General features: G+C 44.9%; 1 protein-coding gene across 2 annotated transcripts in view; it reads right to left on the minus strand.

The window, feature by feature from the left end:
• plcd4a (phospholipase C, delta 4a) overlaps positions 1-22,920 on the minus strand; it is a 59,276-nt gene that overhangs the window by 8,532 nt on the left and 27,824 nt on the right. The window contains exons 8-11 of one of the 2 annotated variants that reach the window (XM_085450007.1): positions 21,965-22,117; positions 21,654-21,821; positions 1,963-2,119; positions 1,762-1,878 (exon numbers count right to left, since the gene is read on the minus strand). In XM_085450007.1, the coding sequence (XP_085306133.1) occupies positions 1,762-1,878; positions 1,963-2,119; positions 21,654-21,821; positions 21,965-22,117 (595 nt within the window). The remainder of the gene's footprint in view (positions 1-1,761; positions 1,879-1,962; positions 2,120-21,653; positions 21,822-21,964; positions 22,118-22,920) is intronic. The other variant, XM_085450008.1, reaches the window with a different exon arrangement.

Below are 22,920 nucleotides of genomic sequence, written 5' to 3' on the forward strand. Positions count from 1 at the left end.
CTGAGGTCTCCATGCTGTCTGTTCCTGCACGTCCTGCACGTCTTGTCCGGCCTGCACGGCCTGCTCGTCCTGCACGTCTTGTCCGGCCTGCACGGCCTGCTCGTCCTGCACGTCCTGTCCGGCCTGCTCGTCCTGCACGTCTTGTCCGGCCGATGACTGGACGTCATTGCCGTCATGGACGGCCCCCTGAACTACGTCGCCGTCGGTGCCTCCCGCCCGGCCGGCCTCCTGATCTGCTCGGTCGCCGTCGGTGCCTCCCACCCGGCCGGCCTCCTGATCTGCTCGGTCGCCGTCGGTGCCTCCCGCCCGGCCGGCCTCCTGATCTGCTCGGTCGCCGTCGGTGCCTCCCGCCCGGCCGGCCTCCTGATCTGCTCCGTCGCCACCGGTGCCTACCGCCTGGCCGGCCTCCTGACCTGTTTTCTGGGCTCTTGGACCATCAGCCTCCGGGCCGCCCCCCTGACCTGCCCGGGTTTGGACTGTTGTGCCGTTAGCCTCCGGGCTGGCCCCCCTGAACTTTTTTGAGACTATTGCCTGGGCCTCTGCGCCTTTCGTGAGCTCTTTTGTTTGTTTGCTTTTGGACTGTGCCTGGGCCTTGGTGCTGTTGTTTTGGACTTTGTTCCTGTTTTTTGTTCTGTTGCTTTCCGGGCTCCGTTGTTTGTTCTTTTTTTTTGTTTGTTTCTGGCTCCTTGTTTGGTTTTGTTTCGAGCCCTCCATCCTGTTTCCCCCGCCGCCCGCCCTGGTTGGGTTGTTTTTGTTTTGTTTTGTTTTTTTGTTTTGGTGTTTTGGTTTGGGCTGTCTGGAAGCCAGCCCTTAAGGGGGGGGGGGTACTGTTAGGATGCCTGGGTCGTTGACCCAGGGTATTTGAGTTTATTATATTATTTATACTTTTTAGTCTTTGGTTTCTTTGAGTTCTGTCTTATGGTTTATGTCTCTGTCTTCTTTAGTTGCTCTGTCTCCCCTATCACCTGTATCCCCTTGTCTAGTTCGCGTCTCTATGTATCCTTAGTTCCTATATCCCCGTGTTCAGTCAGTGTTTGTGTCTGCCCTGGTCCCACGTCTCTGTTCCCTCTGTAGTGCCTGCATGTGAGTCTGTGTTATGTGTTTCCTGTTTTACTTTGAAGGTCTCTGTCTTATCTCAGTGTGTTCAGTTTACGCTTCCTTTTGTCTCGTCAGTTCTGATTTGCCCCAGCTGTGTTTCCCTCCTGTTATTCATTCCCTGATTGCTCCTTCTGTGTATTTAAGCCCTGTGTTTCTCTGTGTCCGTGTCGCGATCTACCGTTTATTTTGCTGTGTGTTTTGTCAATCCGCTGGTGTTAGTTTATTTTTGACCTTTTTCCCCAGTTATGTTATGTTTGAGTTCAGCATTAAAGCTGTTTTGGTTTAAGTTCTGTCTCCGGAGTCTGCACCTTGGGTCCTATTCCTGTCTGCACACAGCCACACCTAACACAGATGGTGGCTGCTGCTAAACATAGTGTTAAAATAAGGACAATACCGACTTTCTGCTTTAGTTTTGCTTCAGAAAAGATCTAAAGACGCTGAAAGGAGCCTGATTTAGGGGATTCCTGCCAGCAAACCTGGTATTTCTGTATTTTACCTGGACTACCATGAAAATAAAACTCCTAATCATTCCAAATTAAGAGTGAAATTATATCATCAAGCAAAACATATCACAGTGAGAAGTCAGGCATTAATGTAAATGATCTGAGAGCAGCGTTGAAAAATGCTTGATATAGACTTAAATCTGTCTTATTGTTGCATCACCAATTTGGCAACCAGCATTCCACATTTCCTGAGGATTAAAATTGGAAGAGTCTGTTCGAAAACCACTGGGATAAACTCTGCTCAGCTGCCGTGAGTTATGGTGCACAAATTCAGCCCCTGAAATAGATATCAGAAAAGTTACACTCTCGTGTGGTCAAAAACAAAATCTGTATCAGAAAACAAGCATGTGAGTGAACTAACCGGCGTCTCTAAGGTGTTTCCGGGCTTTAGACTCTGTGAAAGAAGCCACCTCATAGAACTTGGAGTGAATACGTGAGTGTTTGAAGCTAGTGAAATGGACACTTTTGCAGTAAACAACACAGTCTGACAGCTCCTTAGAGAGGCGTTGCTTTGACTTCTGTGAAAAACACAAAGGACAAATGAAGTAAGACACTGAATGAAGGCATATATAGTCGTTGCTATGGAGACGATGCCCCGTTATAGGAAACCAGAAACCTATCACAAATCAGTCAATTGAAATATATAGCATTCTTAAAGCCGTGGGTAAACTGTAGTTTTCTAAATTCAGACAAAAGTTCTTATTGTTCTTGGCCTTAAAATTTTTAGCAACCTGATGTGTAGCCAGATGCTAACTGTGGATGACCTTACCTTAGCCTCGAGGAACACTGTGAGGAACCTTGGAGTCATTTTGATCATTTTGGTCCTTCAGTGCACATATTAAACAAATATGTAGGACTGCTTTCCATCTCCATCATCTGTTCAGTTGCTAGTTTTGCAATAGGTTGGGGTCCTCATTATTACACAAAATTAGAAGCATCTCCAAGTGCTGCTGAAAAAGTAGTTCATGCATTTGCTACTTCTAGGCTGGAGTCCTATAATTACTTTATTATCAGACTGTTTTAAAATCAGCCTAAAAGTTGATCCTTAACACTCCAGTGAGAGTAATAACTACGTGTAGAAAGAATCACCATATTTCTCTGATGTCAGTTTCTTTTCAGGGGAACTACATGTATGTGAATGAGAGGGAAACGGGTCGAAAGGTGAGCATCAAGGACAAAAAACGGGGAAGATAGGTGAATTTAAATACCTGGGGTCACCCATTCAAAGAAACGCACAGAGCACAATAGATGAAGAGAGTGCAGGAAGGGTGGAGTGAGTGGAGACAGGTGTCAGGGGTAACGTGTGAAAGAAGAACAACAGCAGGAGTGGAAGGGACTGTTTAAGATGGATATACTAAATAAAGGATTTTAAATATGGAGTTGGCAGGCAGGAGGAAAACAGGAAGACCGCAGAGAAGATTGATGGATGTAGTGAAAGAGGATATGCAGAGGCTTGGAATTACAGGAGGGTGACAGGGATACGGTGAGATGTAAGGAGATGATCGGTTGTAGTAACTCCTAAGAGGAGCAGCCTTTTAGGGGAAGAAGCTACTTCTCCTTGTTGGCATCTGTAAAGTTCATTTAAGATTATTTTCCTCCCAAACTAAATCTTGAATAATGACTCTAAAACACTGTATTATCCAAATAAAGCACCCTAGGAAAAACTGATGCAGGCTTATTTGTTTGTAGAAGTAGAATGGGAGGCGGAGCCTTCAGCTATCAAACACCTCTCCTGTGGAACCGGTTACAATTTGGGAGAAAAACACAACTGCTACATTAAAGATTCGACTGAAAAAAACTTAGAACAGGACAGGCTGATCCTGAACCATCTGTTTGTTATGCTGCTAAAGATTGCTTTATCCTTGTCTCCTTATGTTCTCTTTTTTCTATTTTCTTACCCATCTTCTCTTTGCTGAGCCTGGTTCTGCTGGAGGTCTCTTTGTTTTAAAAGGGAGTTCTTCCTTCCCACTGTCGCCAAATGCTTGTTTAACAGGGATCATGATTGCTGGGTTTTCTCTCTTGCATTATTAAATACTATGTTTCAGTAAAAACCAGTCAATATTCATTCCTTCATCCTCCATGCTCGTGAACAGCTCCCAGTCTCAGGTGGATACTCCTGCTACATGAGGCCTAGCTGGTTGAGGTCTAAGCATCCCCCCAAGCATATTTCTTCCCAGATAATTAATGCCCCAACACAAAACATCTCATGCTGAACGACGTTACAGGCTACATGACTTTGGCATTTTTTCAGTTGCTTTTTCTATGTAGGTGATTTCTATCTACTGTTACTCTTCTAACAAAAGCCTAGCTCCATCTGTGAAACATGGTGAAGGCAGTCTCATGGTTTCAGCTTTGCTGTATCCCGGCCACTACGTCTCAGCATCAAAGACAGAACAAAACAATGTTGAATTACAACCACTTCAATTTCTTACATAAAAGCTGTCTGACAAAGCAAAGCAGGCTAAGCGATCTCAAAAACAACATATCAAGTCATCATTTAAAGAAGCTATAAACTATAGAACAGAAAACGATAAAACAAAGTAATTGAGATCAACAGTCTGGAAAAGCTTACAAACCCACTGCTAAGACTCTGATCCTCCAGTGAACCATGGTAAAAGCCATTATCCACAAAGAGCGTAAACTGGAACAGAGGTGAACCCTCGTAGGCCTACAACAATTATTCCAAGAGTGCATCAGCGACTCATCCTGGAGGTCACAGAACCCAGAACAATATCCAGAGAACTGCCCCTCTACTTCCCACTGTTAACACAGTTAAAGGTAAGTGTTCATGAATAAGAAAGACTGGGAGACTGGGCAAGAATGGCATTCAGGAGTTCCAAGACGAAAACCACAGGTGACCAATAACACAAAGGCTCATTGGCCAATAAAACAACTTAACAATCTCCAAGACTTCTGGGAAGATATTATGTGGACTGATGAGACAAAAGCTGAATTTTTTGGAAGGTTTCCATCTCATTCCATCCGGTATGAAACTAACACAGCATTTCATAAAAAGAACATCATACCAACAGTCAAACGTGATGATAGTGTTATGGTCTGAGCCTGAATAGGTGTAAATGATGGATCATGTAATCCAGCCAATATTTGTCCTGGTTGTGAGAACTGGAATCGGATCCTTCTGATTGACTTACAGACTTTTAAGGATGACCAAATCTGGATATTTGGTACTCTAACTGAGATGCAACGAAAACGCTAAAAAAAAAAGACAAACAGATGGCAGCAAAAATTTGCTTTCTTAAATCTGCACACTATCGAAGTTTTAGAACACCCCAATCTTTCCAGTTATTTATTGCAATTCAGGTCGTTTCCCGTCCAATGAATAACTTGAAATGGTACAAAGGTAAGTGGTGAACTGCCAGAGGTTAAAAAAAGGTAAGTTTAGTTCTTACCTTTGCTTTAGGGCAAAGTGGGGTGATTTGTGCCAGCGGGGAAGTTGTGCCACCCCTGTTTCTAGGGAACCATAGAAGAAATTGGTCATGTGACCACACATTTTTGCAGAGCCAGCCATTTCACTCATCCTGCAAAGAAGAGAGCCTCATTGTAGCTCAGAGTAGCTCACAAGAGATTTATAGTTTCATTCCACTTAACAACAACATTGACTGTGAGAGTTCAGACACCCAGAATGATGATGATTGTGACAGGAATCTATCTGCTGGGAGTTTGCCATGATTTGCTGGTGGCTAATTGCCAATGTTTTCAAAGTATATTTTGAAATGTTTGAGTGTCATGCACCACTCTTTTGAAAAAAAAAAAAAGATGTTTGGCTTCAATTATTGTGGTCTAAATGTGCAGCAGGGCCCCAAAGCAGAGTTGGATAATGTTTTGCATAATGATGTTTAGGTTGAAGCCTAACATCAGGAAAAACCTCTAGCACTACCTGCCTATGATCATTGATTTTACACTCAAAGCAGCACAGTGCTGTAATTTTTGCCTCACAGCAAGAACATCCTGAGCTTGATTCCACCCTCAGGCCAAGGCCCTTCTGTGTGGAGTTTGCATGTTCTCCTCATGTTTGCATGGGTTCCCTCCGGGTACTCCAGCTTCCTCCCACAGTCCAAAGACATGCAGTTAGTGGGGTTATGTTAATTGGAAACACTAAATTGCCCATAGGTGTGAATGTGAGTGTGAATGTTTGTCTCTTTGTGTTAGGCCTGCGACTGACTGGCGACCTGTCCAGGGTGTACCCTGCCTCTCGCCCTAAGACAGCTCCAGCACCCCCACAACCCTAACAAGGATAAAGAAGAGAATAGATGGATGCAAGTTTCATCAGTACTTCCATCAGCAAATGTAGGGTGCAATGCCAACTCAACCACAGCCCGGTACTCTGTTTTGTTCACCCTCACTGATGAGTCCAATCACCGCAGAGTCATCAGAAAACTTCTGAAGATGGAGGTCTCTGTGCAGAAGCTGAAGTCTGTGGTGTAGAGGGTGAAGAGGGAGGGGGAGAGGACAGTCCTTGTTGCTGATCACCTTGTCAGGCACACAATGTTGAAGACACATATTGTAGTCAGCAATGCAGGCCACGGAAAAGGCATCCACCTGCATCGCTGTCAGCTTATCACCCAAGAGGGTCAGGCTGGTGGTGTTCAATACACTGGACAAAAACATGACACTCACAGTGGTCACCAGCTGGTTCAGCTGGGTGTAGATTGAGCCTCCTTAGCTCGAGGAGACTAAATAGGATCCTGATGTGGTCTGACTATGGGTCGGGGCTGGTCCAGGATGAGTCTTTCCAGGGTCTTCATGACGTGGAAAGTGGGGGCCACTGGGATGTGGCGTATTTGGTACAGGAATCAGGCATGACATCTTCCACAGCACTGGGACGCTCGGACTCATCATGAACACTTTGTGAAAGACTCCATAAAACTGGGGTGCACAGGCCTGGAGGACTCACCCCGTCTGGTCCAGCAGACTGGCCTGATTGGAGTCTTCTCATTAGTCTCTGAACCTGGCCATGAGTAAAAGTGACCGGTGGGGGAGGGGTGTCAGGACTCTCACAGGAAGCTATGGTACAATATGGAGAGAGAGGGAGAGACACTGGAGCGGCTGTGGAGTGCTGGCTGACTGCAGTATTGAATCTGTTGAAAAATACATCCATGTTGAAAATTCAATTCAATTCAATTTTATTTATATAGCGCTAAATCACAACATAAGTCGCCTCAAGGCGCTTCATAGATACAGAGAAAAACCCAACAATCATATGACCCCCTATGAGCAAGCACTTTGGCAACAGTGGGAAGGAAAAACTCCCTTTTAACAGGAAGAAACCTCCAGCAGAACCAGGCTCAGGGAGGGGCGGGGCCATCTGCTGCGACCGGTTGGGGTGAGAGAAGGAAGACAGGATAAAGACATGCTGTGGAAGAGAGACAGAGGTTAATAACAGATATGATTCAATGCAGAGAGGTCTGTTAACACATAGTGAGTGAGAAAGGCGACTGGAAAGGAAAAACTCAATGCATCATGGGAATCCCCCGGCAGCCTACGTCTATTGCAGCATAACTAAGGGAGGATTCAGGGTCACCTGGTCCAGCCCTAACTATATGCTTTAGCAAAAAGGAAAGTTTGAAGCCTAATCTTGAAAGTAGAGATAGTGTCTGTCTCCTGAATCCAAACTGGAAGCTGGTTCCACAGAAGAGGGGCCTGAAAACTGAAGGCTCTGCCTCCCATTCTACTTTTAAATACTCTAGGAACAACAAGTAGGCCTGCAGAGCGAGAGCCAAGTGCTCTAATAGGGTGATATGGTACTACAAGGTCATTAAGATAAGATGGGGCCTGATTATTTAAGACCTTGTATGTGAGGAGCAGGATTTTGAATTCAATTCTGGATTTAACAGGAAGCCAAACAGGCGAAATCTGCTCTCTCTTTCTAGTCCCTGTCAGGACTCTTGCTGCAACATTTTGGATCAGCTGAAGGCTTTTCAGGGAGTTTTTAGGACTTCCTGATAATAATGAATTACAGTCGTCCAGCCTGGAAGTAATAAATGCATGAACTAGTTTTTCAGCGTCACTCTGAGACAGGATATTTCTAACTTTAGAGATGTTGTGCAAATGGAAGAAAGCAGTCTTACATATTTGTTTAATATGTGCATTGAAGGACATGTCCTGGTCAAAAATGACTCCAAGGTTCCTCACAGTGTTACTGGAGGCCAAGGTAATGCCATCCAGAGTAAGAATCTGCTTAGATACCATATTTCTACGATTTTCAGGGCCGAGTACAATAACCTCAGTTTGATCTGAATTAAGAAGCAGAAAGTTAGCGGCCATCCAGGTCTTTATGTCTTTAAGACATTCCTGCAGTTTAACTCATTGGTGTGTGTTATCTGGCTTCATGGACAGATAGAGCTGGGTGTCATCTGCATAGCAGTGTAAATGTATGCTCTGTCTTCTAATGATGCTGCCTAAGGGAAGCATGTATAATGTAAACAGAATTGGTCCTAGCACTGAACCCTGTGGAACTCCATAATTAACCTCAGTGTGTGAAGAGGACTCTCTATTTACATGAACAACCTGAAGTCTATTAGATAGTTGCAGTGAAGACGAGCACACCTGCGGATGACCTGGAAAAGTTTTATCAGATTACAGTGCAGTACCTGTAATACCTACAGCATGTTCTAATCGCTCTAATAGGATATTAAGGTCGACAGTATCGAACGCTGCACTGAGGTCTAGCAGGACAAGCACAGAGATGAGTCCACTGTCAGAGGCCATAAGAAGATCATTTGTAACCTTCACTAAAGCTGTTTCTGTGCTGTGCTGAGCTCTGAAACCTGACTGAAACTCTTCAAATAAACCTCAGCAGATGATCTGTTAGCTGTTTGACAACTACTCTTTCAAGGATGTTTGATATAAAGGAAGGTTGGAGATTGGCCTATAATTAGCTAAGACTGCTGTGTCTAGAGATGCTTTTTGAGTAAAGGTTTAACTACAGCCAGCTTGAAGGCCTGTGGTACATAGCCGATCATTAGAGATAGGTTGATCATATTTAAGATCGAAGAATTAATTAATGGCAGGACTTCTTTGAGCAGTTTTGTAGGAATGGGGTCTAAAAGACACGTTGATGGTTTGGAGGAAGTAATTATTGAAGTTAACTCAGAAAGATCAATTAGAGAAAAAGAGTCTAACTTAACATCAATGGTACTAAGAGTAGCTGTAGATAATATTACATCTGTGGGATGATTATTGGTAATTTTTTCTCTAATGATAAAGATTTTATTTGTGAAGAAGTTCATGAAGTCATTACTAGTTAACGTTAAAGGGATGGTTGGCTCAACAGAGCTCTGACTGTTTGTCAGCCTGGCTACAGAGCTGAAGAGAAACCTGGGGTTGTTCTTATTTTCTTCAATCAGTGATGAATAGTAAGATGTTCTGGCTTTGCGGAGGGCTTTCTTATAAAGCAGCAAACTATTTCTCCAGGCTAAATGATGATCCTCTAAATTTGTGACACGCCATTTCCTCTCCAGATTACGAGTCATCTGCTTTAGGGTACGTGTTTGAGAATTATACCACGGAGTCAGGTACTTCTGATTAGAGACCTTAGTTTTCACTGGAGCTACAGTATCCAGAGTCGTACGTAGTGAGGAGGTGAAATTATTAACAAGATGATCGACCTCTGTTGGGGTAGCGTTCAGATAGCTGCTCTGCTCTGTGTTGGTACAGGGCATTGAAGATGATAACAGTGGGTGGATTATATTCTTAAACTTAGTTACAGTGCTTTCAGAAAGACATCTACTTTGATAAAGTCTACTCTCCACCAATGTGTAATCAATTATTGTAAATGTAAATGTTATCAGGAAATGATCAGACAGGAGAGGGTTTTCAGGAAACACTGTTAAATGTTCAGTTTCTACGCCATATGTTAAAACAAGATCTAGAGTGTGATTAAAGTGGTGGGTGGGTTCTTTTACAGTTTGAGAGAAACCAATTGAGTCTAATAACAGATTAAATGCCATGTTGAGGCTGTCATTTTTAGCATCTACATGGATGTTAAAATCACCCACAATAATTATTTTATCTGAGCTCAGAACTAAATCAGATATAAAGTCTGAGAAATCAGACAGAAACTCTGTGTAAGGCCCAGGTGGACGATAGATGATAACAAGTAAGACTGGTTTCTGAGTTTCACAGCTGGGGTGGACGAGGCTAAGCATCAGGCTTTCAAATGAATTAAAAGTCTGTCTTGGTCTTTCGTTGATTAATAGGTTGGTGTGAAAAATTGCTGCCACACCTCCCCCTCGGCCTGTGCTTCGAGGTTTCTGGTAGTTAGAATGACTCGGGGGTGTTGATTCATTTAAACTAACATAATCATCCTGCTGCAACCAGGTTTCTGTAAGGCAGAGTAAATCAATTTGTTGATCAATTATTAAGTCATGTACTAACAGAGACTTGGAGGAGAGAGACCTAATATTTAATAATCCACATTTCACTGTTTTACTCTTTGGTTCAGATGTGGATACTGTATTGTTCTTTCTTTGTAATTGTTTATGTTTAAGTTGTTTGTTGCTGGTTTTTAGTTTGTTTTTGTCTGTTTGGGAGCTGACACAGTCTCTATGGAGATGGGTTTTTGGGGGGGTAGCAGGAGGAGAGAAGCTGCAGAGAGGCGTGTAAGACTGCAACTCTGCTTCCTGGTCCCAACTCTGGATAGTCATATTTTGGGGGGTTTAATAAATTTGTCCATATTTCTAGAAATGAGAGCTGCTCCATCCAAAGTGGGATGGATGCCGTCTCTCCTAACAAGACCAGGTTTCCTCCAGAAGGTTTGCCAATTATCTATGAAGCCCACATCGTTTCTGGGACACCACTCAGACAGCCAGCAATTTAAGGAGAACATGCGGCTAAACATGTCACTCCTGGTCTGATTGGGGAGGGGACCAGAGAAAACTACAGAGTCCCACATTGTTTTGGCAAAGTTGCACACCGATTCAATATTGATTTTAGTGACCTCCGATTGGCGTAACCGGGTGTCATTACTGCCGACGTGAATTATGATCTTACTGAATTTATGTTTACCCTTAGCCAGCTCTGCCCCTGGAAGACAACTGACTATGGTTGCTGGTGTCTCTAGCTTCACATGTCTGAGAACAGAATAACCAATTACCAGAGTTTAACCCCCGGCGGGTGTGTCGCCGAGTGGGGAAAAACGGTTAGACACATGAACGGGTTGGTGGTGTACCTGGGGCTTCTGTTTAGGACTATGCTTCCTCCTCACCGTGACCCAGCCGCCCTCTTTCCCCAGCTGCTTGGGGTCTGCCGGGGAACAGCTAACGGGGCCTACGCTATCTTCGGCTGTGCGCCGGGGAGCAAATCTATTGCACAATCATATGGCCTGTGAGGGGGCAGTGACTGAGCTTTGCTTTTATTAAGCACTTCACGTAAGTCATAGTAAATGGTGGGGACGCCTGTGAGGTCGGGTGACCTCTCACTCAAGGGAGTGGCCTCATTGGGCCTGGGCACACGTGCGCAGGTCAGACAGTTTGAATGGCAAAATAGACTCCAGCTTATCACCTTCTGTCCCTCCCAGTCCAGGTGGGGATTGTGGAGTTTTAACCAAGGAAAGCCTAGAGTGAGGGGCGAGTCTGCAGAAGGGAGAACATAAAAGGTGACGCTCTCTCTGTGATTACCTGAGGTGACTAAAGTGACGGGTTTGGTGATGTGAGAGATCTGGGCGAAAATCGGATTATTTAATGCACGCGCTGGAATGGCCTGCTCCAGTCGAGTCAGTGGAATTCCTAACTGTGTGGAAAGGCCTGTGTTGACTAAATTCTGCTCAGAACCGGAGTCCACTAATGCCTGCAGGGAATGGAGAGCTTGATTACTTTCTAGAGTGACTGTCAGCACCAGTCTGGGTTTCCTGGTGAAGTGTGAACCGCCCACCCGTACCCCCGAAACTACAGGTGGGTCGCTCCATCTCTTCCTGAGGCAGGATGCGACTAAATGCTCCTGCGAGCTACAATAAAAACAGGCACGAGAGCTCAATCTCCTCTCTCTTTCCTCTGGAGATAACCGAGAGTGGTAACCCTGAATGGGTTCGGGCTTAATGTCCACGACGGAGGTGGACGTTCCGGCATCCAGAGGCTGAGAGACCATAAGCATGGGCGCCAGCGAACGCGGCGGGGTGCGGGGAAGAGAGTACTGTGATTCGCGGCTTCTCTCCCTCTCTCTTTCCCGCAACCGGTTGTCAATGCGGAGAGTGAGAGAGGCCAGCTCCTCAAAGGAAGCAGGCTCATCACGGGTAGCAAGCTGATCCTTCATAGCATCACTTAATGACTGCAGGAATACTCCCTGCAGTACTCGCCCTGACCAACCAGCCTCAGTGGCGGCGGAACCCGATAACCAGACTCAAATGCAGATCACACAGAGGCACGGACGAGTGTGATAAACAGAACTTTATTTCCTAGGGCCTGACAAATACTGTGAACTATGAGGAATAACATGGGACTTCAATTACGGTGGTAAACAGGAGTGACGCTAAACTATGAGAAATACTAGACTTAGGAAAGCACCAGAGAATTGTGATGAGGAGATATGTACAGGGGCACGGGGCAGGAAACATGACCTGGAGGCTCTGAACACTAGAATGAGAGGAGACAAGTTTTAGTGACTGAGTCTGTGAATCCTGGTGAGTATGAACCATAAAGAAACATTCTTACTTTGGCAGGTGGAGGAATGGCAAGGAAGGAGTGAGTGGTCCGAGTGAGCAGTTTTTGGTCTCCAGGAGATGGTGGTCTGATTGAGTACTGTGACAGGAGGGCAGGCAGGTGAGTGAATCCGAGAGGTGCTGTGACGCAAAGAGCTGCCAAGCACAAACCAGCTTCCGGATGAAAGTGTGTATTGCCAGGAGATGGAGGTGGCAGACAACAGGATAGTGTGGTTAGCTGAAGACTTGGCGAAGAGGAGAGGTGAGCGCTGGTCTTAAGTACTGGCAGCTCAATTGCCAGCAGGTGTGGAGACATGCAGGAAAGCAGCAACTCCGCCCTGGGGTGGAACTGTGACTGAGTGGAAAAACCCCAGCACGCACCCAGACCACGACACCGTGATGTTGCCAGACCTTTGCTGCTGCAAGCCTCCACAATCCGGTGGGATATCCTCTGATTAGACAGAGCTTTACAGAGATGGCTGGATTAGCAAGAGCAATCAAATAAATATATAATCTGAGTGTGGTCAATATAGGTATGAAGCGCATACACCAGACACAAACTGTGCTGGGAAGGTTACTTTTAAAATGTATTCCACTGCAGATTACAGATTACACGCCCCAAAATCTATTTTACAACGTATTCTGTTACGTTACTCAATGAGAGTACCGTATTCTGAATACTTTGGATTACTTAATATATTATCATGCTTTTTACAACTACATGAATGTACTACTGCTGTTATTACTATCACTGAAGGCTACTCACCATACCAATACCCAGCAGTGGCTTTTGATATGGGGGACATGGGCGGTTGCCTAGGGCGGCATCGTGATGGGGGCGGCATCACAGGCATTGGCAAAAAAAAAAGTTGCTCGTACTCATGCTGCCCCGACATCATGTCAGCAAACTTTGGGAATGTCATAGGCACTGATCGGTTTTCTATCGCCCATTTCCTGGGAGTAAGGACGCCCTCCGTTTGCGAGGTGCGCCTGCTGCTTGCGGCACAGGGAGGAGAGGGCGGGGCGGCGAGGATTCACTGGTGGCTGGAGCAGCGTCTAATAACCAACTCGCAAAATAAAAACAAAATACAAACAAAACAACAAAACACGAAAACACCAGACATCAGGATACAGACGTATAATTTGCACCGATGTTTTTTCGAAATTCTGTACACGAAAACTGAGCGCGAGAGCCCTCGGTGCGCCTGCTCGCTGCTGAAGTCAAAGTAAACTTTATTGTCATCTCCGCTACATACAGTCCAGTATCGTATTTTCACGACCATAAGACGCACTGTACTAAAAGGCGCAGTCTCAGTTATGTGTGCCATTACTGTATTTAACACACACATAAGGCGCACTGGACCATAGGGCGCATACAAGTACTGTATGCGTATTTAAAAATAAAGCGGGAGCAAACCTGAGTTCGGTACCTTACTCACATTTTTATTACCAGTAATCGTCATCATCAACAACACACAAGCATACAAGTGTGCGTATTTAAAAATAAAGCAGGAGCAAAACAAAGTTTGGTACTCACATTTTTATCATCAATCAAACCCATGGAAGTCCTCATCCTCTGTGTCTGAATTGAACAGCTGCGCTAAATCTCCATCAAACATGCCAGGTTCACTGTCTTCACCGTCAGAGTCACTTTCCGTGCCGTGCGGCTCCTCGGAAATGATGCCGGCTTTTGCGAAAGCTCGAACAACAGTGCCAGCAGACATGTTAGCCCAAGCATCTACAATCCATTGGCAAATTGTGGCGTAACTCGCCCGGCGCTGCCTTCCACTCTTAGGGAAACTGTGGTCTCCATCGGTCATCCATCGCTCCCAGGCCGCTCGCAGCCTTACTTTGAACGGGCGGTTCACACTGATGTCCAGCGGTTGGAGTTCCTTTGTCAGGCCTCCCGGAATGACAGCAAGCTCACAGTTCATTTGCTTCACAAGTTTTTTCACATCGGCTGTGAGATGGGCACGCATAGAGTCACAGATTAAGAGCGATGGTGATGCGTGGAAAAAACCACCTGGTCTCCTTACATACACCTCCCTCAGCCACTCTTTCATCATTTCCTCATCCATCCAGCCCTTTTCATTTGCCTTAATGATGATTCCTGCTGGAAACTTCTCTTTAGGCAAAGTCTTTCGCTTAAAAATCACCATAGGCGGCAGTTTCTGTCCATTAGCATGGCAGCCAAGCACAACAGTAAAAGAAGACTTTTCGTTCCCCGTTGTGCGTATCGCTACCGTGCTGGTCCCCTTCTTCTCCACAGTGTGACTCACCGGGATGTCAAAAGTGAGCGGGACCTCGTCCATGTTTGTGATGTGGCTGGGCTGGATGTTTTTGTCGCCGATGTGTTTGCTGCAGTAGGAGCGGAAGATGGCCAGCTTTTCCTTATAATCCGCTGGAAGTTGCTGCGCTGCCGTAGTCCTGGTCCGGATGGAAAAATGGCACAGTTTCATAAAAAGTGAAAGTGAAACTGCTTTTAGCCGAATGGTGACCGTCGAAACGCTTCTCCCGCTCGTTCTTTGCTCGATGATCCACCGCTCGAGTCTTTCCTCCAACTCGTGCCACCTCGCCTTATGTCCGCGGAAACTCAGCTGCGTTTTCTTGACCTGCCGGAGCTTGTTTTCTAGCTTCCTCCATTTGCGAACCATTGATTCGTTAATCTTAAATTCTCTCGCCGCTGCTCGATTTCCATGTTCCTCCGCGTAGCTGATGGCCTTCAGTTTAAACTGTGCTTCGTAAGCGTGTCTCTTTGCCATTTTCAGGGTTGTTAAAACAACGATGTTCCACATAATGCACATACCTGTCCTTTTATACAGGTATGTGCGATTGTCCGGTATATACGATCAACGCCCACACTTCACCCTTTAGCGTTCTCATGGTGTTCTCTACTACGTCCTCCTTACAACACACAGGGCGCACTGCGCTATAGGGCGCGCCGTACTTTTTGAAGAAAATCTAAGACTTTTAAGTGCGCCTTATGGTCGTGAAAATACGGTATATAGAGAGACGACGAGGCTCCAGTTACAGCAGTGCAAGTAAACAAACAATAAATATAAGAAGAGTAAGAAAATAAATATACACTTTAGGACTAGAGGTAAAGGATCAATAACAATTTAAAATTTATAATTTACAGTTTGATGATTTAAAGTCTCACACAACCTGTCGAAAGGGGCGGGGCCGGCTGCTTCCAAATAGAGCACATTTCATTCATAATGATGTAAATCCAAGCCCATTATGTATTCATGATTTCATTCCTGGGTTGTGTGTAACCCCAGAAATACAGCCTAGACAAAGCGAATCTGTGAACTAAGGTGTAGGTTTATTAGGTTATGTTGTGGGGATCCTCGAGTTGGGGGCTGGGTGTTCATACTTATTAAAACCAATGGAAGATGGTCAGTGTTGCTTTTTGGTAATCTCAGTCTCTCAGTGAACGTGCTCCTGTGCCCAGCCAGCACGTCATGGAGTAGCTGGGAGGAATTATCCATGACATCCAAAAACAGTCAGTGATCACTGTCAGCCTCTCTCGGTTTTTATTACCGCTAATCATTTTTAAGCTCAGTTTATAAAACCTTGTCATGTAACTACAGCCCAGCGCATGCAGCAGTATATGAATGACTAACCTCGTATTGTGGATGGATTATCTCAGTTGTTCTCCTGACTGAAGTTTGGTCCTTTTACAGCATCCTGCCATGCGATTACATTTGTCTCTAACCATCAGGAACCCTCACGTTAACTTTTATCGAGTGGAAAAAAGTTAGCGTTCATCCTCCAGCTTCACTGTGCTAATGTTATGCTAAGATAGCTGTGTCGCTAGCGATCTTGTAGCACATCATTACATGCTTCCCAACAAGCTCATCTTGTAACCGGAAGGTTTATGGTTCGATCCCCAGCTCTGTCTGTCTTGGTCATTGTGTCCCTGGGCAAGACACTTCACCTACCGCCTACTGGTGTTGGCCAGAGGGGCCGATGGCGCGATATGGCAGCCTGGCTTCTGTCAGTCTGCCCCAGGGCAGCTGTGGCTACAACTGTAGCTGCCTCCACCAGTGTGTGAATGTGAGAGTGAATGAATAGTGGTATTGTAAAGCGCCTTGAGGGTCTCGAAAAGCGCTATATAAATGCAATTTATTATTATTATTATTATTATTATTATTATATACCAGCTAGCCCAACTTCAGTAACCCTACAAATGTCACTGCTGTTTAGTTTTCTGTCTTCATTTATGTTGGAATAGCAGATAGAAGATAGCAGAGCTGTACATCTTAATTTGTTTCCGAAATCTCTCGGTCAGGACATGGTATATTATATTTAGGTGGAAACTAGCGAGCTAACTTCCTGCTAACTTCTAACTCCGTTAAATTTAATAAATTCTGTTTTCATGGATGCCTGGATGTTAAACTTAAATGTTACACCTGGTAAAGTAGCAACGCTGATCATTTTATTACAGATGAAAGGATTTAGCCAGTTTTTAACTCTCTGTGATGTCCCAGTGATCGTGTGACCTGCAGTGGAGTTTGGGCCCAGGAACGGCTAATGACGACAGACTTAAGGACCGGATAGGATGGTCATTTGTTTCCTGGCTTTTGGAGTCTCAGTCAAAGGCGTATCCTTCAACTGAAGCTGGAGTTGCTCCTGATGCATCTACTGGAGTTTGAATGTGTATCTAAATGTTAGAGAAGGCACTCGGGTATAGGAAAAAGCTTGCATGAATATGCGTGTCATTGGGTGAATGACACTTGTTGTAAAAATTACTTTTCAAAACATCAACCCTAGAAAAGGACAACATGCTAATCCTGGCAAACACTTGCTATTCATAAGCATGAAGGCCCTTGGTGGACGGAGCCCTTGCACTTTGGTTGCAGACATCTTATGATCACATTTGACCTCTAAAAAGACAAGACAGAAAAAGCACATTCGGATTGAAAGGGAGTGTCCCCCCGTTGCTCTATGTAACCACCGTTGGACTGTCTTTTCTTAAATTAGAACTGAAGAGAAACATCTCTAGAGCTAGAAAAGTGTCTAGCAGCTCTAAACAGCTGATATGGAGCTTGCATTGTGCTGTGCCATCACATATCACATTTTGAAAATTTCCCTGGCCAGTTGCATTCAAAAGTCACCAAACTTTATTGATCTCCATGGGGAAATTCCTCTCTGCATTTAACCCATTCACTCAGTGAATCAGTGGGCAGCCATTGGGCGCCTGGGGAGCAGTGTGTAGGGACGCTACCTTGCTCAGGGGTACCTCAGGGTAGCCATTCAGTGGATTCGAACCCCCGACCTTCCAATCATGGTGGTGTTTATTTCCTCCCATAGTAATGCTGCTGCCTTGTCTCCCACAGGAGTGTTTGTTAATGGGAGGAAACATGGTGGCCTGACCCAGAACTGTAACCATTAACCTTGAGACAGTTCTCGCTGCCCACGGTGGGTGAGGGGTTGTCACTCCCTAAAACATCTAGAGACAAAGAAGATCTGCAAATGCTATTTGATCTATTTAACTATTTAAATAATATGCAAATATAATACTGTCATATACTGGGATTTTTCCAGTGTTTTCTCCAGCCACCAAGTCCAGATCCAGCCAGATTTTCTGCTACTCTTTAGTGGTAACTTGGCTTCTCTATGTAATTTCTTAGATCTTTTGACTTCTCGTGGCTAATGATATTCTCTCCCTGTTTCCAGTCTGTCTCAGTTTGGGTCCAGGTTATATCACTTACCTGCTTGGTTCACCTGTTCACTCAACACTGCTCTTCTTCTCTCCACCGCACTGGTCTAAGCTCGGTCACTGTTTCATTACTCACCTGTCTGCCCTCCTGGACCCTGTCTCCCACTGGAATCGGAGAGAGCGATTGTTGGAGCTGAGAGAGTCTAGCAGTTGCTTCCCCTCCCTGAAAATCACTTTACTCTGCTCAAGTAAGCAAAGTTCACCACCTCCAGTCAGTGTAACTGGAAGGTTTTCCCCTGGACCAGTGACACCAACTCTATTTCCCTCTCTCCTAGTGAGCCCCCTCCTTGTGAATCCTGTTCTGTTTCCCTGGGTGGGTCTGCCTTTGAGTTCCATTGAGTGCTCATGGCTGTTTCAGCCTTGTGACAAACTTGTGTGAGGTGTTTGACACTTAGGAAATGAAAAACAGGAAGAAACCTCCGGCAGAACCGGGCTCAGGAAGGACTGTCATCTGCTTTGACCGATTGGGTTAAGAAGACAGGATAAAGACATGATGTGGAAGAGAGACAGAGATTAATATGATACAGTGCAGAGAGGTCTATTAACACATAGTGAGTGACAAAGGTGACTGAAGAAGAAACACCCAGTGCATCATGGGAATCCCCCAGCAGCCTACACCTATTGCAGCATAACTAAGGGAGGATTCAGGGTCACCTGGTCGAGCCCTAACGATATGCTTTAGCAAAAAGGAAAGTTTGAAGCCTAATCTTAATAGTAGACAGGGTATCTGTCATCCAAATCCAGACTGGGAGCAGGCCTCAGAGAAGAGTGGTCGGAAAGCTGAAGCCACTGCCTCCCATTCCCATCAAAGTCATCTGTTTGAGTGGTACAATGGCGGGTGACGGATGCAATTGGGAGAGGGTAAATTATTATATATCGTGTATGTATTAATAGGGTTACACCCATGCCTTGGGAAACCGCAGGTGGGAAGCAAATACAATGTAAACAAAATTGGTGTTAGCACGTAATGCTGTGGAACTCCAGTTTGCCCATGTAAACAGGGAACCTTCTTCACACAATAAGGTTAATTATGGAGTCTATTATTCCATAATTGGTTGGAATCATATATAGATATGCGAATAAAAGTTTACAGATTTTAGCAAGGCTATCTCTCTGCTCACTGTAACTTCTCCCAAGGACTACTTCTGATAAGACTCATGGTTCAACCAGCATTTGACTTCCTCAGGAAACAGTTTTTAATGCAAGCGATTTATCGTAGAGATCAAAACAAATGATCCTGAATAGGGATGGGTATCGAAAACCGGTTCTTGTTGAGAACCGGTTCCCACTGTTTCAGTTCCTTGGAATTGTTTGCCATTTTTGCAAACGATTCCCTTATCGATTCCTGCCAGGTAAATGACGTCACCACGTTGCGGAGCGTCATTTACCTGGCAGGAAACACGGCACGTAAGCGGCTCAAATGCTCAAAAGTTTGGTTATACTTTACGAGAACGGATGACAACAGGGCAACTTGCAATACTTGTAAAGTAGATATTTCATTTAAGGGAGGAAACACTACGAATATGCAAAAGCATTTGCTCACAAAACACACGATGACATTAAATGAATGTCGTGTTTTTAATTCGCTCCGGACTCGTGAATCTCAACCCAGCAGCAGCGGTAACGTTTGCATGTCCTCTCCCGTTAATGCGGCAGGTAAATAATCACCTAACAGTGCATATTATGTTAGCGCGATCTGCCTTATTACAAACCTGCCATTATGTGCATTTAGGTGACCATGATGAGACAGACAGAGTCTGGCTCAGATGCTGGCAGTTCTCGCTGCAGTCTACCGGTAGCGTCTCCTTTCAGGCCAGGATAGACGAATGTCACCGAGCAGTGACTAAGTTTGTGGTAAAAGGCTGCCGCAGCAGATGCCCCCAATTTTCGGTAAGTGAATGTGTTTAATTGTAGACAGGGACATTTCTGGATATTCTTGTGTAATTGCTACTGAATAATTTATGTTATACTTTGTTATTGCCACCGAAGAATATTTATTTTATTATTTTACATTTACAATTTTTTTTCCTGGGGACCCTGTGACACCCATTGAAGAGCTGTAGGCTGGATCTCTTAAGATCTCACTGTTGGGTTTGTAAGGCAAACTCCTCAAGATGGGTGGTGACCATGATGGCCATTTAGAAGTCGGCCATCTTGGATATAACTTTTGTTTTTCCAATAGGAAGAGGGCCATGTGACACATCAAACTTATTGGTAATGTCACAAGAAAAACAATGGTGTGCTTGGTTTCAACGTAACTTTATTCTTTCATTAGTTATTTACACGTTTCTCTTTGTTCACAGCCATTGACATGTTGAAGAGGTTAACACGTGAGGAGCGGATCGAAATTGTGTTGCTATCTGGTTAACGCAGTAACCGGGTCATTGCAGCAGATTTCAATGCAAGACACCCTACGAGACCACCCATCTCCCATGCTACAGTCAGCAAACTGCTTGCTAAGTTTCGTGAAACTGGTTCAGTGTTGGATTTGCCAAAATGTGGACGCAAGAAAACTGTGACTAATGAAGAAACATCAGTGGCTGTCCTCGCTTCATTCAGCAAGAGCCAACAGCATAGCACTCGCCGCATGTCACTGGAGAGTGGCATTAGTCGAACATCCCTCCGGCAGATGTTAGCTACTCACAAATGGCACCCTTACAAACTCCAGCTACTGCAGCATCTCAATGAGGATGACCCAGATCGGCGCACAGAATTTGCAGAATGGCAAACTTTTATGTGAATGGTGACGTTAACAAACAAAAGCACCGCTATTGGTCTGACACTAACCCACATTGGATGGATCCCTCCAAGACTGTTGGAACAACAAAAGTGATGGTTTGGTGTGGTATATGGGGCACAACGATAGTGGGTCCATTCTTCATCAATGGAAACCTCAAGGCCACTGGATATTTGAAATTGCTACATGATGATGTGTTTCCCTCTTTATGCACTGAAGCTGGCACGTTCCCTGAGTTTTTCCAGCAAGATGGTGCACCACCACATTATGGGTGCCAGGTCCGAGCATTCCTAGATGAACAGTTTCTGGAAAGTGGATTGGTCGTCGTGAGCCAATTGAATGACCCCAAGGTCTCCCGATCTGACCCCCTTAGACTTTTATCTTTGGGGTCATCTGAAGGCAACTGTCTATGGTGTGAAGATACGAGATGTGCAGCACCTGAAACTACGGATACTGGATGCCTGTGCTGGCATTTCTCCTGCGGTGTTGCTATCAGTGAAGATTGGGAGAAGAGGGTTGCATTGACAATCCAACACAATGGGCAGCACATTGAACACATTTTATAAGTGGTCAGAAACTTGTAAATAACTCATGAGAGAATAAAGTTACGTTGAAACCAAGCACACCATTGTTTTTCTTGTGACATTACCAATAAGTTTGATGTGTCACATGGCCCTCTTCCTATTGGAAAAAACAAAAGTTGTATCCAAGACGGCCGACTTCTAAATGGCCACCATGGTCACCACCCATCTTGAGGAGTTTGCCCCCTCACATATACTAATGTGCCACAAACAGGACTTTAATATCACCAACCATTCCCATGTTATTACGGTGTATCCATATAAATGGCCCACCCTGTATATCAGACTGGATCATCAGCACATGCACAGTGGGTTGTCTGAGAGTTGTGAGACTGTGTCAAACATCTAGACCCACCTTGAGTCTGCAATGGATACTCTCATGGTGTGGGTGATCTTCATCAATTTCAGCTGCCTCATCGTCATCGCTGACCTCCCCATTCAGAGAATCTTCCACCATCCCACTTAAACTCTGCTCTAAACCACCATCTTTCTTCGCCTTCACAAGAATCTTCCCCTTAAGATCCTAACATAGGGGTCAAAAAGTCATCTTTAACATATACCATAGGTGTTCGGGGTTTCTTTGAATTTAGCATTCTAGTAATTGATAATTTGCATTTCTATCAAATGATATGGCATTAGAGTTGGACAATAGATTACAGCCCTCACCTCAGGAGAGGGCAGTCTGATGGGGGCCTTGCCATCCAGTATAGTTTTCAACAACCTGTCACCAAGAATGTGGTTTAGATGATGTGCCATGACTCTCTGTTGTTCAACACTGCAGTGGTTCTCAATGGACAGGATGACTGGATATTGTGATACCTGAATGGGGGAGAGGAGGAGGAAGAGAGATGGAGGGAGTGAGTACCTTTTGTAATTGAAGACTGGAAACAGTTACAGTGAAATGGTAAAAATAGTAAATGGCCTGTATTTGTATAGTGCTTTACTAGTCCCTAAGGACCCCAAAGCACTTTACACAACCAGTCATCCACACACACACATTCACACACACATTCACACACTGGTGATGGCAGCTACATTGTAGTCACAGCCACCCTGGGGCGCACTGACAGAGGCGAGGCTGCCGGACACTGGCGCCACCGGGCCCTCTGACCACCACCAGTAGGCAACGGGTGAAGTGTCTTGCCCAAGGACACAACGACCGAGACTGTCCAAGCCGGGGGTCGAACCGGCAACCTTCCGATTACAAGGCGAACTCCCAACTCTTGAGCCACGATCGCCCCTACAGTGGTGTGAAAAAGTGTTTGCACCCTTCCTGATTTCCTATATTTGTATGTTTGGCAAACTTAAATATTTCAGATCAAACCAATTAAAATATTATAACACAAGTTAACACAAAATGCAGTTTCAAAATGAAGTCGTTTATTATAAAGACAGGCCCTGTGTAAAAGTGACTGGACCCCAAACCTACTAACTGGTTGGCCAGCTTAGCATCTTAGCAGCAACAACTGCAATCAAGCATTTGTCATAACTGGAAGTCTTTTACAGCACTGTGGAGGAATTTTTTCCCACTCATCTTTGCAGAATTGTTGGATTTCATTAACATTGGAGAGTTTTCAAGCATGAACTGTATTTTTAAGGTCAAGCCAGAACATGACAGTTGG

This window comes from Copadichromis virginalis, linkage group LG23 (genome assembly GCF_057382275.1).
Source record: "Copadichromis virginalis isolate Kocher_CV1m ecotype Utaka linkage group LG23, C_Virginalis_male_GT1.1, whole genome shotgun sequence".
NCBI classification, from domain to species: Eukaryota; Metazoa; Chordata; class Actinopteri; order Cichliformes; family Cichlidae; genus Copadichromis; species Copadichromis virginalis.